The following is a 16,059-nucleotide window of genomic DNA, read 5'->3' as shown; positions in this document are numbered from 1 at the left end:
CAGACACATGAAAATACTCACCAGCACTCATCAACAGGGAAATGCAAATCAAAACTACAATGAGATATCACCCCACACTAGTCAGAATGGCTAACATAAGAAACACAAGAAACAACAAGTCCTGGCAAGGACGTGGAGAAAAAGGAACCCTTGTGTACTGCTGGTGGAAATGCAAACTCGTGCAGCTACTATAGAAGACAGTACAAAGGTTCCTCAAAAAGTTAAAAATAGAATGACACCAAGATCCAGAAATCACACTACTGGGTATTTACCCAAAAAAGTACAAAAACACTAAATCAAAAGAATACATGAACTCGTATGTTTATTGCAGCATTATTTACAATAGCCAAATTATGGAAGCAACCCAAATGTCTACCAATAGATGAATGGATGAAGAAGATATGGTGTGTATATATAAAATGGAATATTATTCATCTGTAAAAAGGAATGAAATTTTGTCATTTGCAATAACACGGATGAAACTAGAGAGTATAATGTTAAGTGAAGTCAGTCAGAGATAGACAAATGTATGATTTCACTCATATGTGGAATTTAAGAAACAAGACAAATGAACAAAGGGGAAAAAAAGACAAACCAAGAAACAGATTCTTTTTTTAAAAAAAGATTTATTTATTCATGAGAGAGAGAGAGAGAGAGGCAGAGACACAGGCAGAGGGAGAAGCAGGCTTCTTGCAGGGAGCCCAATGTGGGACTTGATCACCAGACCTGGGATCACACCCTGAGCCAAAGGCAGATGCTCAACTGCTGAGCCACCCAAGCAGCCCAAGAAACAGACTCTTATCTATAGAGAATAAACTGGTGGTCATCAGCAGGGAGGTGGGGGTGGGGGATGGGGAAATGGTAATGAGGATAAGAGCACACTTATCCTGAAGAACACTGAGTAATATATAGAATTGCTGAATCACTATATTGTAGACCTGAAACTAATGTAATACTGTATGTTAACTATCGTGGATTAAAATAAAAAACTTAATTTAAAAAGAGTGCTAAAAGACACAACTCCAACCAAGAATATGCTGCCTGAAAAATAATCACTCAGAATTGAAGGAGAGAGAGAGTTTTCTAGACATACAGAAGCTAAAGGAGTTCAACATCACTAAACCAGCCCTAGAAGATATGTCGAAGGGACTTTTTGGCTGTAACAAGAGAACATTTGACAGTAGAAATCTCACTGATAAAGGTAAATATATAGTAAAACTAGTAGATAAATCACATAAAGCTAGTGCGAAAGTTAAAAAACAAAAGTAGCAAAAATAATTATATGATAATTAGTAAAGGGATATACATTAAAAGATGTGAAATATAGGACACCTGGGTGGCTCAGCGGTTGACCGCCTGCCTTCTGCTCAGGGTGTGATCCTGGAGTCCTGGGATCGAGTCCCGCATCGGGCTCCCTGCATGGAACCTGCTTCTCTGCCTCTCTCTCTGTGTCTCTCATGAGTGAATAAATAAAATCTTAAAAAGAGAGATGTGAAATATGACACCAAACATATATGTGAAATATGACATCAAAAATATAAAACATGGGGAAGGGCAGTAGAAATGTGGAGCTTTAGAATGCCTTCAAACTTAAGTTGTTAGCAACTTAAAGTAGGCTGTTATGAATTGTTATAAGTAATCCCTATGGTAACCACAAGCAAATACCTACAGTAAATTTTATATGGAACCACAAAAGACCCTGAATAGCCAAAGCAATCATGAGAAAGAAGCAAGCAGGAGGCATCACAATAACTTCCTGACTTTAACCTATATTATATATTATAAAGCTATAGTAATCAAAATACTATATAGGCATAAAAAGAACATCATATAGACCAAAGGAACAAAACTGGGACCCCAGAAATAAACCCATGCATATACAGTCAGCTAATATTTCACAAAGGAGTCAAGAATAGTCAATGGAGAAGAGACTACCTCTTCAGTAAATTGTGCCATGAAAACTGGGTATTTGTAGGTAAAAGAATGAAACTAGACCCCATCTTACACCGCTCACAAAATTTAACTTAAGATGGATTAAGAATTTAAATATAAGACTAGAATCCATAAAAATCCTAGAAGAAAATATGGGAAGAAAGATCCTTTACATGGGTCTTGGTAATGTTTTTTTTGTTTTGTTTTGTTTTTTGTTTTTTGTTTTTTTTTGTTGTTGATAGGACACCTAAAGCACAAGTGACAAAATCAGAGATAAACAAGAGGGACTAGGGATCCCTGGGTGGCGCAGCGGTTTGGCGCCTACCTTTGGCCCAGGGCGCGATCCTGGAGACCTGGGATCGAATCCCACCTGGGGCTCCCGGTGCATGGAGCCTGCTTCTCCCTCTGCCTGTGTCTCTGCCTCTCACTCTCTCTCTCTGTGTGACTATCATAAATAAATAAAAATTTATAAAAAAAACAAGAGGGACTACATCAAATTAAATAATTTTTCTGGGCTTCTGCACAGCAAAAGAAATGATCAACAAAATGAAAAGACAACCTATAGAATGGGAAAATATATCTGCAAACCATGTATCTGTTAAGGGATTGATATTCACCATATATAATAAACTCACACAACTCAAGAGCAATAGAACAAATAATCCAATAAAAAATGGGTAAAGGACCTGAATAGATATTTTTCCAAAGAGGACATAAGAACGGCCAATAGGTATATGAACAGATACTCAATTTCACTAATCATTAGGGAAATGCAAATCAAAACCACAATGAAACATTACCTCACACCTGTCAGAATGACCAAACAGATGAAAGACAACAAATGCTGGCAAAGATGTGGAGAAAGGGGAACCCTTGTGCACTGTTGGTGGGAATGTAAACTGGTGGAGCCACCACAGAAAGCAGGATGGAGGTTCCTCAAAGAAATTAAAAATAGAGCTACCATATGATCCAGCAACTCTACTTCTCTTCTGGGTATTTATCCAAAAATAAAAAATAAAAAAAACCCCAAAACAGTAGCTCAAAAAAAATATCTGCATACCCAGGTTCACAGCAGCATTATCTACAATAGCCTACACATGGAAACAAGCTATGTGGCCATCGACCGATGGATGAATGGATAAAGAATTTGTGGTACGCATATACAGTGGAATACCATTCAGTCACAAAAAAGACTTAAATGTGGCCATTTGCAATAGCATGGATGGACTTTGAGGGCATCATGCTAAGTGAGATAAGTCAGAAAAAGACAAAAACCATATGGTTTAACTTATTTTCACAAACCAACCCCACACGAACTGCGAGAAAATGTGGTTATCAGAGGCAGGGGCTGAAGTGGAGGGAAAATTGGATGAAGGCAGTCAAAGGTACAAACTTACAATTAATACTAAGAAATGTACTATATAGTGATTCTAGTTAACACTGCATATGAAATTATAGCTGTTAACTACTTGTGGTAATCATTTTACAGCTGCATGCCTTTAACACTGCTGTAGTTCAATTTTATCTCAAACTGGAAAAAGAACATTTTAAAAGCCTACTATAAAGTCACAGTAATCAAAACACTGTGGTATTGGCATAAAGGCAGACGTCCAGACCAATGGAATGGAGAGTCCAGAAATAAACACTTACATATGTGGTCAAAGGACCTTTAATAAAAATGACAAAATGGTGCCATGACCATTCATGGGGAAAGACTGGTCTTTTCAACAAATGATGTCAGAAAAACTGGATTACCCACATGCAGAAGAATGAAATTGAACCCTTAACTAAGACCACATACAAACATTAACTCAAAATGAATCAAGTTCCTAACACAGTAAAATTTAGAAGAGAGCAGCCCTGGGTGGCTCAGCGGTTTAGCGCCGCCCTCAGCCCCGGGCATGATCCTGGAGACCTGGGATCAAGTCCCATGTCTGGCTCCCTGCATGGAGCCTGCTTCTCCCTCTGCCTGTGTCTCCACCTCTCTGTGTCTCTCATGAATAAATAAAATCTTAGAAAAAAAAACTTAGAAGAAAACATAGGACAAAAGCATCACGATATTGGATTCGGCAACGAGTTCTTAGATGTGATGGCACAGGCAACAAAAGAAAAAAATAAGTTGGACTCCGCAAAAAATTTTTAAAACTTTATATGTCAAGGGACATTCTCTAGAGTGTAAAAAGGCAACCCATGGAATTGTAAGATATTTGCAAATCACCTATCTGTGTAAGGGATTCATGTTCAGAATATATAGAGGACTCCTTAAATGCAACCACAACCAAAGACATTCAAAAATAGACATTTCTCCAAAGGGGAGATACAAATGGCAGTAAGGGCACGAAAAGATGCTCGACATCACAAATCATCATGGAAATGCAAATCAAAACTGTAATGAGATGTCATTCACACCCATTGGGATGGCTACTATCAAAAAAATGGAAAATAAGTTTTGGGGAGGATGTGGCGAAATCAGAACCCTTTGGCTTTGCCGCTGGGATGTAGAATGGTACTGCCGCTTTGGAAAACAGGAGGGAGCCTCCCCTCAAAACTAAAAACAGCATTACCATAGGATCCAGCAATCCCATTTCTGGGCATACATTCAAAAGAACTGAAAGCAGGGTCTCCAAGTGGTAATAACAGCATCATTCACAATAGCTAAAGCAGAGAAGCAATCCAAGGGTCTATCGACTAATAAATGGATAATCAAAATGGGATATACACACACAATGGAGTAGCATTCAGCTTTAAAATGGAAAGAAATTCTGCAATGTAGTATAACATGGGGGAACCTTGAGGACACCACATTAAGGGAAATAAGCCAGTCACAAAAAAGGCAAATAGCGTATTAGGGTCAAAATCATAAAGTCAGGAAGTAGAATGGGGGTTGCCAGGGACTGGGGTTGGGGAGGGAGAACAGAGAGTGATGGCTTCATAGATATACAGTTTCAGACATACAAAAAGGAAAAGAGGGATGGGGATGAATGGCAGTGCTGGCTGCACAACAATACGAATGTATCTAATTCTAAACTAGACAAGCAATGGTTAAGGTGGTTTTACATTAGATCTACTTTGACCAAACAAAAAAGAATTATTTTTAAATCATGAAAGCAATATACTCTCATTCTAACAAAAATAGAATACAGAGACATGTTAACAAATAGCCATTCCTCTCCCCCTGACCTCCAAGTTGTACAAATAATCTCAGCTCCTATCAGGTAACCAAGATATGCCATTAGCTTACACGCCATTAGACAGCATTTTCCAGGAGGGGAAGAGAAAAATCCTTTCAGAATGAAGAACAAAATTAAAATACTTCTGTCCATGAAGCAAAGTATAAAGCAGAGAAATTACTTTTTATGCAGAAATGAGTGAGAAAAAAAATTAAAGGGTTAGGTCTCAGAGTGAGAGCCGAGGGGTATCGAGGCGAGAATGGAGGGACTCTGCTCAGTGGTTAGGAGGTGCTCCGTGTATGCTCCCTGAAGCTTATGCCCCAACCCAAAGGAGGCATGGGGGAAACAATTTTTGTTAAAGTAGTGATAGAACCCAGCAGAATATCAGGAAGATAGTCATCAATATCTTTATAAACTGTTTTACATGCACCACCTTGACCCTCAAAATTGTAGTCATATAGGGGGATATAATAATATAATTCCACTTTTAGGGATTAAGAGGCTCCTAGAAAGTATCTCGTCCAGGTCATCCAGACCTTCAAAGCTTTTTCAACCCTGTAACCTGGGCACCATCTAGTTTACCTGATCCCCTGCCACTCAGGCAATAAGGATGCTGAGCTGGTTCTGAGTGAGACAGGATCTAGGCAATGAATGATGGATACATCCATGATCATGAACCGGTGCAGACAATGACTGATCCCAACATCAGAAATTCCTGAACTGGCTGTGGCCCAGGGACTGCCAACATCCCCAGGGACAAATTCTCTCACCATGATGAGAAATGTCCCACTGCAACTGTCAGAAAGCATTCACTAGTCCCTTGTGCTCCTCCAAGTGAAATAGTATGCTTATCGAATAACTTTAGAGATCCTACCTCCTTGTGCCTCAGAAACAGCTTAGGTCAACGCGAAAAACACTCTGGTCTCACAGACATTCTCTGTTTTGCAGAACGAGGATCTTCTACACAAAGATGGACGGATACCAGTCACACCTGTTTTCCAACCCATTTTACAATAAGGGCAATTAGGGAATTAATGCATTCCTGGCGCGTAAGAAAACCACTAAGCTACAAACCTCAGTTCCTCCGCACTGTCCCACCCCCTCCCTCCCCCAGTTACCCTGACTTCCACATTTCTCCTTAGGACTCTTCATCTCCCACCTGGCTCCCAGGGCCACAGTGTCATCTCACAAGGCCAAGACGCGAAACTCGGCTGCAATACCACACTTCACCGACAGATGCCGCAGCCTCAATACCTGACAGCCAACTTTCAAATTACTACCACCACAACTCGCAACCATTCAGTGCCTACTGCATACTTTTTTTTTTTTTTAAAGGTTTATTGCTCTGGTATCCTTTATTTTTTTTTTAAAGATTTTATTTATTTATTCATGATAGTCAGAGAGAGAGAGAGAGAGAGAGGCAGAGACACAGGCAGAGGGAGAAGCAGGCTCCATGCACCGGGAGCCCGACGTGGGATTCGATCCCGGGTCTCCAGGATCGCGCCCTGGGCCAAAGGCAGGCGCCAAACCGCTGCACCACCCAGGGATCCCCCCCCTTTTTTTTTTTTTAAGTAGGCTCCACGCTAGGCGTGGAGCTCAACGGGGGGGAGGGCGGAGGCAGTGGCGGGGCTCGAACTCACGATCTTGACAGCAAGACCTGAGCTGAGATCATGCGTGGGATGCCCACGACTGAGCCACCCAGGCGCCTTGCCTACCGTACACTAGGCACTTAGGCCAATCCCGCGGCAGCTGGCTCGTGAGGACCTTCGTTAATTCGCATGAAGTGCTTTGAACAACGAACTGGATCGTAGTAGATTATTACCAGCCCAAGGTGAAGTGGCAGAGAGCGACGGGAACGTGGGTCACCGCAGCTGTCTCAGCAGGGTGGTCTGGGCCAGGGCCTGCTTCCCATCCAGGTGGGGCCACCGTCCTTTCTCCTGTCGCCCTCCACTAAGCTGCTGCTAGGTCCTCCAACCTGGAGTCCGGGATTTGGCTCCTCCACCGCCAAGTGGCAGCAGCAGTGGGGGTTGGGGTCACAGGTGGTGCGGCGGGGCTCTGGCCTCCCGGGGGAGCTTGCAGAAGGCAGGCAGGGCGGGAGGTGGCGCGGGGGGCGCCAGAGGTCGCGCTCCCACGGTCTGAACTCAACACTAAGTTTCCTCCCTGGGGCCGCCACCCCCACGAGAAGCGCGCGGGCTCCGCTCCTGTCCCGGCGGCGGGTGGCTGGGGCTCCGCGCGGCCGAGGGGCTGCACCTGCCGCGGGGAGGGTGGGGAGGGGCCGGGAGGGACGGGGCCGCGGGCCGCGCGGCGCCCCAGCGAGCGGTGGGCCGGGGGCGACTCCCCAGTCTCGGCGCTCCGCCGCCCCGGGGAGGCACGGAGGGGCCGGGGTCCGCGCGCTCGGGTCCGCCGCAGGCGCACGCGCGGGGAGGGCCACGTGCTGGGGCCCGCGGGGAGGGCCCGGGAGGCCGCGCGGAGCCCCCCCGCCCCGCGCCCCGCGCAGCCGCGCCCGCGCCCGCGCCCGAGCGCCCGGCCCCGGCCCCGGCACCGCGAGGCGGCGCACCAGCCGCCCAGGGCCGCCGAGGGGCGGGGCCGCGCCCGCATTGTTCCTCCCCTAGCGCCGGGCCCTCCCCTTCCCCCAGCCCCGGGCGGGGCGCGGGGCCGCCGAAGCCGCGGAACGTGGGCTCGCGCCCCGCCTTTGTCTCCCGGGTGCGAGCTGCCGCAGCCCCGCGCCCCGCTCGCTGGCGGAGCCGCTTTGTGCCGCGGCGCGGGGGACCGGGCGTGGAGCCGGCGGGCGCAGCCTCAGCATGGACGTGACCGTGTCGGAGCTCATGGAGCTCTTCCTGCAGAGCCCGCTGGTGACCTGGGTGAGTGCGCCCAGCTCCCTGCCCCATTGTTGGTGCCCCCGCCGTGGCCGCACCACCTCCCCCGCCCGCGGGCCCGGGGAGCCTCCGGGACTCGGGGGACTCAGCGAGTGCTCCCGGCCGGGGTCGGGGTCCGGGCCCCGGGGTCCGGAGGCGTTTCCCGCTCGGGAGCCCGCGCGCCGGGTGCGGGACCTCGCCGCGTTGCGGGCCGGGCCGGGCGGGGGCTCCGCGGGTGCACCTGTTGGCGCCGGGGCGCTGGGCTGCGGCCCCCGCGCGGACCGGGTCGGGGTACCCCCACCCCCCGGGGCTTGACCACTCAAGGAAGGGACTCCTACCCCAAAATACACTCGTGTAGTTTCCGAACCTCAGACCAGCAGGTGGGTGGCGGCCGAGCGAGAATGGGTACAGGCGGGGGGCGGCGCAGTCACTTCCAGTAGATTTGAGACGTGAGAAATTTATTGAAAAGTCTCTCTCTCTCTCTCTCTCTTTTTTTTTTTTTTTTCCGCCTTGGGCCGCTGGAGAAAAGTGGGGAGGAAGTTTTCGTCTTGCTGTCTTGCGTCTGTTGCCTGGCGCAGGATGGGGGGTAGAGGCCCCTGCAAGGGCTGGCGGGCGGGGGTGACCCCCTGTTCCCGCACCGGCCCTGCCCGCCTTTGCCATGGAGAGCCCTAAAGACCGTGCCCTCGGGGCTCACTTCCTGCCTTTCCGCGCCCCGTTTCCCCGGCAGGTGAAAACTTTTGGCTCCTTCGGAAGCGGCAACCAGGACAATCTGACCATGTACATGGATTTAGCGGATGGCATCTTTTTGAACCAAATCATGTTGCAAATGTAAGTTATCTACGGGGAAGAAGGAAAGAGCGATGCTTCGGAAAGTTTAAGGTTGTAGAATGGGAACGTGTTCAAACAGAGAGGGTTCTTTGCAAGTGGAGGGGGGGGGGGCGCCGGCATCTCAAGATTAGGGTGATTTTTTTCCCTTTCCTGTGAGTATGAAGAATTCCAGGACAGCAGGTTGGCAGCTTGTTTGGTTAAGGCAATTTGGAATTGAATGACTTGACTGTCCTCCACGTGGTGTAGATAGGACAACCGACTTCATGCTTAGATATTTGAAGTTTGAGCAAGGAAGTTAAAAAAAACAAAACAAAACAAAAAAACCCTTTTGGGGGGCAAGGAACTGTAACAGTCTGGTTACAGGAAGTGTTTGGGGTGTACCCAGAGCATCCGTGTGACTATAAAGTTTCACTGTAAGTTGGGATGCCTGTGTTTCTGAGCTTCTTTTCACTTGATCATACGTTTTGTTGCTCTCTGGCGAGTGCAGTTGCCTAAGGCCCTTCCTAAGGCTTAAAGTCACTGTGTTAAGAGAGCCTTGGGAGTCCGAATGCTGTGTAGTGTTTGTAGTACTGAGCTTAAACGGGTCTTGGTGGAAGTTAAACTCACTAGCATGTATGTTTGACCACATCCTTTCCTCTAGCTAAATTCTGCAGCGTCTGATTGACAGCCTGCCACATGTAGGTGTTGGCTCCTACCTCTGCTTTCTGTTTTTAACTCAGGCGCAGGGAACATATTGGAACTGAGTGTCAGTATGATTCCCAGGCACTAGAAGCCAAATAAAACGTCCTAATAATACTCTCTGTGGATCAGCCCCTCGGGCTTACCTACTCACTGGCAACTAAGCAAGTTGTACTTGAGCACGAACCCATTAGCTAATGAGGATCAGCTTTGTGGCCCGCAGAGGAGGAGCATTTATTTAGCTTTGGCATATTCAGCAAGTGGTTTAAATAGATCTACCCAAAAAGGTCTGTTTCAAAAATTTCCTGGGAACATTGCTTCTTTTAATAAGTCATTTGGTGCCATGTTGTGGGAGAGACACTTCAGTTTTGTTTTGTTTTTTAAAGGCACAACTCATCTTCTGAATCTTGTGTTTGATGAGATTCTAAAAAGACAAATGCGTTGCCAGATTCGGCAGTACTTGTCTGAGAACATTGATGAAAAAGTTTTCCTGGGATTGTCTAGTAGCATATTTAAGTCCTGGCAATTTCTCCCCCCTGCCCCATTTTGGTGGACCCCGAAAATGACCGGATTCCATTGGTGCAGTGACCGGTGTGTCCTTACCCAAACCCAAGACTGTTTAATTAAAAACAGCAGTATACCCAGCCTTTTCATTCAGTTTTTACACCCAGGCGGAGGGGAGAACAAAAGCCCTGGGACTGTTTCTCTTTCTTCCCTGACCTTTGGAATTCCTGAAGCGTTTACCACTTGCTTGTAAATCAGGAAAGCCTGATGGACCATTCCTTTGAGAAATGCCAGCTCATCACTTGTTCACACTTGGCCCTGGCTAAATTCAGTGTGAAGGGCTTCTCCACTTCCCTTGTAAGTTTTACATGTTCTCTCCTCTGTGATATGCCAAGATAATCATCCCAGAGGTGGGAACTGAGAAGTTTGCAGCTCGTAAAGCCTCAAGCCGTGCTTCTGGTGCCTTCTGGCCTGGGTCAGGAACAGAGGAAGGGACAGTGGGGAAGCCATGTGGGTGGAGGAAATGAAGGAGTGAGGGGCATGAGCAGCACACAGTTTACTGATTGGGTGATCGGAATAACCCTGTTCCAGGTGATAGGCTAGAAATCAGAACATTGTTTGCTCCTGGAGGTGGGTAGGGATCGTATGGAAAGGAGACACAGGTGAACTTCTTGGGTGGGGTGATAATGTTCTGTATACTGACTGGAGTACATTTAATTTTTCAGGACTTAAATAGCTATAACAAGATATATGCATTTCACGCTATGTAGAGATGATCTCAATTTTAAAAAGGACCCCCCCCCCCGCCCCCCCCACCACCAAAGTGTATTTAGCCCTGGTGTTTACAGCTTGGGTAGCCAGCCTGGATTTGAACTCTAGGTCTGTGTCATACTGGCCAAGTGATACTGGGCACACCACTCAACAATTTAGTTTCCTCATCTGTGAAATAGGAAGTGCCTCCCTTAAGAGATGGTTATGAGGATTAAATGGGATGATGTGTTGGCAATTAGCATGGTGGTTGCCACTTAATAGGTACTAGTGTCAATTGCAAATACACTATCTTAAGCCAGAAAGGACTTGAGGCGTCCGGTAAGAATTTTTCCAGTCTTCCTTTCTCCCACATTCTTAATCTCCTGGCTTAGTGCATGGTTCTTAGCCTCGGCTCTCTCTCAATGAGAACCAGAGCATACCTGGACTCTGGGACCTGAGTTCAAGCCCCCATCTAACTACATGTAAACTTCTGTGTTCCTTTCCGCCAAATGGAGAAACGTCGGGCTAGCTAGCAGGTCAGTAATAAGGCTGTATTCTGGTTTATCTCTTATGCCAGTAGCTCTGTGTGCTATTGGCCTATTTTGATAAATTCTCTCCAAGTTGGTAGGACCTGGGAAAATTGTAAAGAGCAGTACGCTGCGTAGGTATGGCAAGTGGCTTGCTGGAACTCAGATAAGAGGCGTGTTACCTAACACTTCAGAGCCATATGGAGGCCGGCAGAGGTCACGTGGCTGCACCTGGGCATTGTCTCTGGCAACCGAAGAAGGCTGCAGTAGTAGTCTCTTGGCCCTGGCCTCCCGGTGACATCAGTGCCTGGAAGCAGGAAAGCCCTGTGGGCTCAGCTTTCAGGGGAGGCCCAGGTCCAGGAGAATTTCCCCAGTGAGAGGCATTGAATGGTGTGGACCACGGTGCATGGGGGAACCTGCTGAATAGTTCCTCTGTAAATGCAGTCTTTCTGGGTGATCTGCTGGTGCCCAAGGGAGAACACGATTGCTCATTCACTTTGGACATGTTTCTTACTGTCTTGTAGAAAAAGTATTTAAGTGCTTGGACTCTGAAAGCATCAGGCGGTCAAGTTCACATTCTCCATTCTGCCCCCTTGGGCAAATTACTTAAACTCTCTAAGCCTCAACTTCCAGGTCTGTAATAAGGGGATAGTATTTTATACACTTGGGAGGATTAAATAAGATCATGCCTATAGAAAATGCCCGACAAACATCCATCATTCTTGGGAGTGGGGGCAGGGGTGTTTGTGTGTGAGCGTGCGTGCCCACGTGCCTGAACCTGTACTTTTGAGAACGGACACCTTCTGACTTGAGGCAGTGGCTGTTGAGTGCAGTTGGGAACTTGGGATTGGGCCTGAGAGCTTGTGCCTTTGCAAGGCCTGTAGTAAGTCTCGCCGTATTTGCTTTCTTCAGACTTTACCCCTAGTACTCATTGCAAAATTCAAGATAATATATTATTTATGGGTTGGAAATATCCTTTGGTCAAACGGGAGAGTTTCCTAAGTTTGTTTCTTTTTTTAAGAAATTTTTTTTAAGCCACCTCTACACCCAACATGGGAGTCGAACTCACAACCCTAAGATCAAGAGTTGCACACTCCACCAACCAAGCCAGCCAGGCATTCTGAGTTTTCTGTTTCTAAAAAGCATTTGTAGTAATGCTTTTAATTCCCCGCCACCCCCCCCCCCCCAGTGTGTTGGAAGAGGAGTTCTAGTCCTGTTCTGCATATATAAAAGCTGAGGGCAAGTGCTTGTTAGTTGAATGAGTTTGTGTTGGCGGGAAAGTGTTGGAGCAAAAAATATTTTTGTGAACTTGTTATTTCCTCTTTTGACTACAGAGTATGATACTCGTGGGGGTTTTGAGTTCTTAAAAACTGTACCAAAAATTTACGTTGGTTATAGAAAAATAGGGAAAGAAAAGTGAGCCAGATAAAATTGTCCATGATTTTACCATGTAAAAGTGGCAATGCTATTATTCTAGTGTCTTCTGGATGTCATCTATAGTATATAGATAGAAACTCCTTAAGGGATTTTTATATGGTTGTGGGCTCATACTGTTGTCTTTTAGCATCCTTATTTATTAACCCGTGATACATTGTGGACATCCCTATATCAACACATCATTTCTGGATTGATTTTTAAATTTTGGAAGTCTCTGACTCTGAACTCTCCTGAGTTGGACGAGCTGTTTGAAGCTTGTACCCAGTGTCTCTCTCCTGTCCTCTGACATCTCCATAGGGGACTCTTGGACTTTTGTATTCTATGGCTATTATGCAAAAAAGATCCTTGTTGTAATGATGGCTTTTGGGGACATGCAGTTGTGCAGTGGTGATAGGATGTCCTCTTCCTGGGACATAGGACCAAGTATGGTCCACGTTTGCTAGTGCAGATCTGGCCCTCTAAAATGACAGCCTAGGGCTGGAAGGATCCTGTAGTCGTTTTGCAGCTGAGCACCCTGGGGCCCAGAGAACCTTGGCCAGTCCTGTGTCTTCTGACCCCCCCACTTTTTTTTTTTTTTTTTTTTTTTTGAGCACAGAAGGGTGGGGGTTACTCCTTGCTGGGACAGTGATGATGAGCCCTCCTTAACCGCAGTTGACTTTTGTTTCTAGTTGTTTCTTCATAACCTCTACCCTGAGAGCCTTAGTTAAAGGATGGAACACTAATGATGGTGATAATTAGTCTAATTACTCATACGGTAAATGTCAAGGCTCTTGTGGAGTGCTGTTTCAGTGAGCTGAACCTGGAGAACAAAAGCAGAGCTGGTCGGAGGCTTCCACGCTGTCGTCTGAGAGCCTTGCTGGTCCCCATCCGGGCGGGTCCCCATCCGGGCGTGTGTGGTGCCTTTGCACACTCAGTGAATGCGCACCATGCGTCCCCCCCCTCACCCTCCCGCCTGTGGGCCGGGCCCTCTGACTTCAAGCTGGGACGACAGACACAAAACAGAAAACGCTCTGAGTTCTGTTTTAAGAAGTATTTGAGTCGCTTAATGAAGTTGCTTCTCCTCGCTTGAGGTATCTGAAGAGAGGAGAAGTGAGCCTTGAAGATAAATTATTTGTAATGTTAAGTGTATTTTTGTGACTAAAAGTGCCCTTGTGGTTGAAAGGCTGAATGCTGCCTCTATTCCTAAATTAATTTCCACTGAACTGTTAACCTTTGTTTTCTCAGTAATGAATGGCTCCAAGAGACACATAACGTGCAAATGGCTTGGCCAGACTCCATTACTGTGTGGGGACAATAAGAAACGTTGTCACATGACGGTTGAAAAGAGATTCCCTGGTTGCCCCAAGGTACCCATGTGATTATTTTAGGGGATCCAGGCTAATTGAATAAAATCTGTGGCTATTACTGCCCCGAATTGGTAAAGGGCTTTGCATACACGCAGTGTACAGGGCAGGGACTCCTGCTGTATATGTCAAACAGTTAATGGTCAAATTCTAAACAGTTCCTATTAAAAAAAAAAAAAAAAGATTGTAGTTTCAGTGATGTCTGAAATGATTTCTACTTGTGGGTTTTAAAAACATTTTTGTTTGTCGATGTTGTGTTAATTATTGGTTTTGGAATGAGCCGTGTGGCATTGAGGTCAATTTCCTTAACTCCCCAAACCCCCTTCTGTGCTCCCATCCCCTTGCAAGGCAGATCCCTGAGGAAGAGGCTGACTCTCTGCCCCCTTGCCACCTAGAGACCCCACAGCTAAAACCCTGAAAAGGGCCCTCATTTGAATTAGACAGTGACATAGGAGGGAGGGCTTTGTTATGAAAAGCGTGGGGTGGTACACGGGGAGGTGAAGCCAAATCTGGTCCACTGGGTCTATTCTCTTCCCAGAAGAATCATTTAGAGAAGTGTCCCGGGAGGTAGGTGAGTGGAAATACAAATCACTTGATTCAGATTTCTAGTTTCATCACAACCAGACCTGACTTTTGCCTGAGATTAGAAAAATAAAGGACGTCGTGGGGGTTTCCCACATGTATTATGTAGATCTCTGCTCTTAGCCTTTCTCGGAGGGTGTCTGGTACACCATGTCACATCACAGACTCCTGCTGTTGGTTTTTCAGGGTAGAATTGTGTCCCCGACATGTCAGTCACAGGCAGCACCAGCCCTGGACCAATCTGATCTCAGGAGTGGGGACCCCAGTGAGATGGAACGTGAATGATTTTAATTTTTTATGTCAGGAAATGTACCATATTTTTCCCCTCATTATTTTATATGTTTTGGTTGGTTCAGCTTTTAATGTTTTTAATCTTGAAACATAACTTGTTTTGGTCTTTATTCGGTAGAACTTTTGGGGTCTTCATCGACGGCTGGTGGTGGTTTATGGGTGCTGTTAGCAGGAACGGAAATAACTTTGACTCACGGCTGTGCTGGGTTGGTGCGGGGGCGGGAGCAGGGAGGTGATGGGGCCTCCCCTAAGGTCCACAGCTTGGCAATGGGGTAATAAGGATTTGACTCGAGAGGAGCCAGTAGTGTCTGAGGCTGGGGGTGGCCTGGAGCTCACCCTCAGCTGGGAACTCGGGTGGGTGGCAGAATGCTGGGATATGCAGTTTCCATTCTCCTCTTTCTTTTCTAGAGACCCCAGGCCAACAAATCAGCGCATCAACAAGCACGTAAACAACGACGTGAACCTCCGCATTCAGAACTTGACCATCTTGGTGAGAAATATCAAGACCTACTACCAGGTAAGGACTGGGAACTCTGTTCCCCTGAAGTTCTGTTCTGCGTCTGGTGGTATCGTCCCTGAACGGTTTCCCCGCAGGAAGCCGAGAGGAAACAGTGTTCATGGTTAGACATGTGCTTGCTCAGGCTTGGTGTATTTTCACTTGCATCCTTTTTTCTTTGCGCTGTGGAAAGGGCCAGATGTTGGATCATTTTGTCCAGGGAAATGTCCTTTGTGCTGCGTGCAAAGCATCGTGCCTGGTATGGTGGGGACCCCAGGGACTGTTCTTGATTCACAGCCGCCGCCCCAAGAGTGCTCTGGAACCGGGACCGGGCTCCACCTTGGGGCACCCTGACTGGGTCTCACCCACAGTTGAGTGAGTCTTTGTTGAGGAGCAACTGAAAGGATGGAGAGAGATAAGGGACCACAGAAAGGTTGTATTCAAGCCCCCAGCTTGTGGATAGGAGCATTGGGGTTTACGGTGTGTCCTCTTGTCAGGTGCTCCCTGTGTCTCACCAGCAGACAGGTGATGGGCTGTGCAAGGGGGCCTGATGGGGAACGGCTGCTAAAATCCCCATACCAGCCTTCGGAAGGTCAGCAAGGTGGGAAGGTTGATGTTAATGGGAAATGGATTTAAACTGTGTTATCTCAGAGCTCTGGGTTGTTT

The 16,059-nt window shown here is 46.9% G+C and overlaps 1 protein-coding gene across 6 annotated transcripts in view; it reads left to right on the top strand.

Moving 5' to 3' along the window:
• The first annotated feature begins 7,786 nt into the window (after nt 1–7,786).
• CCDC88C (coiled-coil domain containing 88C) overlaps nt 7,787–16,059 on the top strand; it is a 121,649-nt gene continuing 113,376 nt past the window's right edge. For 4 of the 6 annotated variants that reach the window (XM_038545570.1, XM_038545571.1, XM_038545572.1 and 1 more), the window contains exons 1-3: nt 7,787–7,963; nt 8,685–8,785; nt 15,306–15,414. In XM_038545570.1, coding sequence (XP_038401498.1) covers nt 7,904–7,963; nt 8,685–8,785; nt 15,306–15,414 — 270 coding nt within the window. In that variant the 5' untranslated portion in view covers nt 7,787–7,903. Of the gene's footprint in view, nt 7,964–8,684; nt 8,786–15,305; nt 15,415–16,059 lie in introns of those variants that run through there. The other 2 variants (XM_038545573.1, XM_038545574.1) reach the window with 2 other exon arrangements.

The sequence above is a fragment of the Canis lupus genome, chromosome 8 (assembly GCF_011100685.1).
Source record: "Canis lupus familiaris isolate Mischka breed German Shepherd chromosome 8, alternate assembly UU_Cfam_GSD_1.0, whole genome shotgun sequence".
Taxonomy (NCBI): Eukaryota; Metazoa; Chordata; class Mammalia; order Carnivora; family Canidae; genus Canis; species Canis lupus.
The sequence above is the reverse complement of the archived record's forward strand: the minus strand, read 5'-3'. Positions and strand labels throughout refer to the sequence as shown.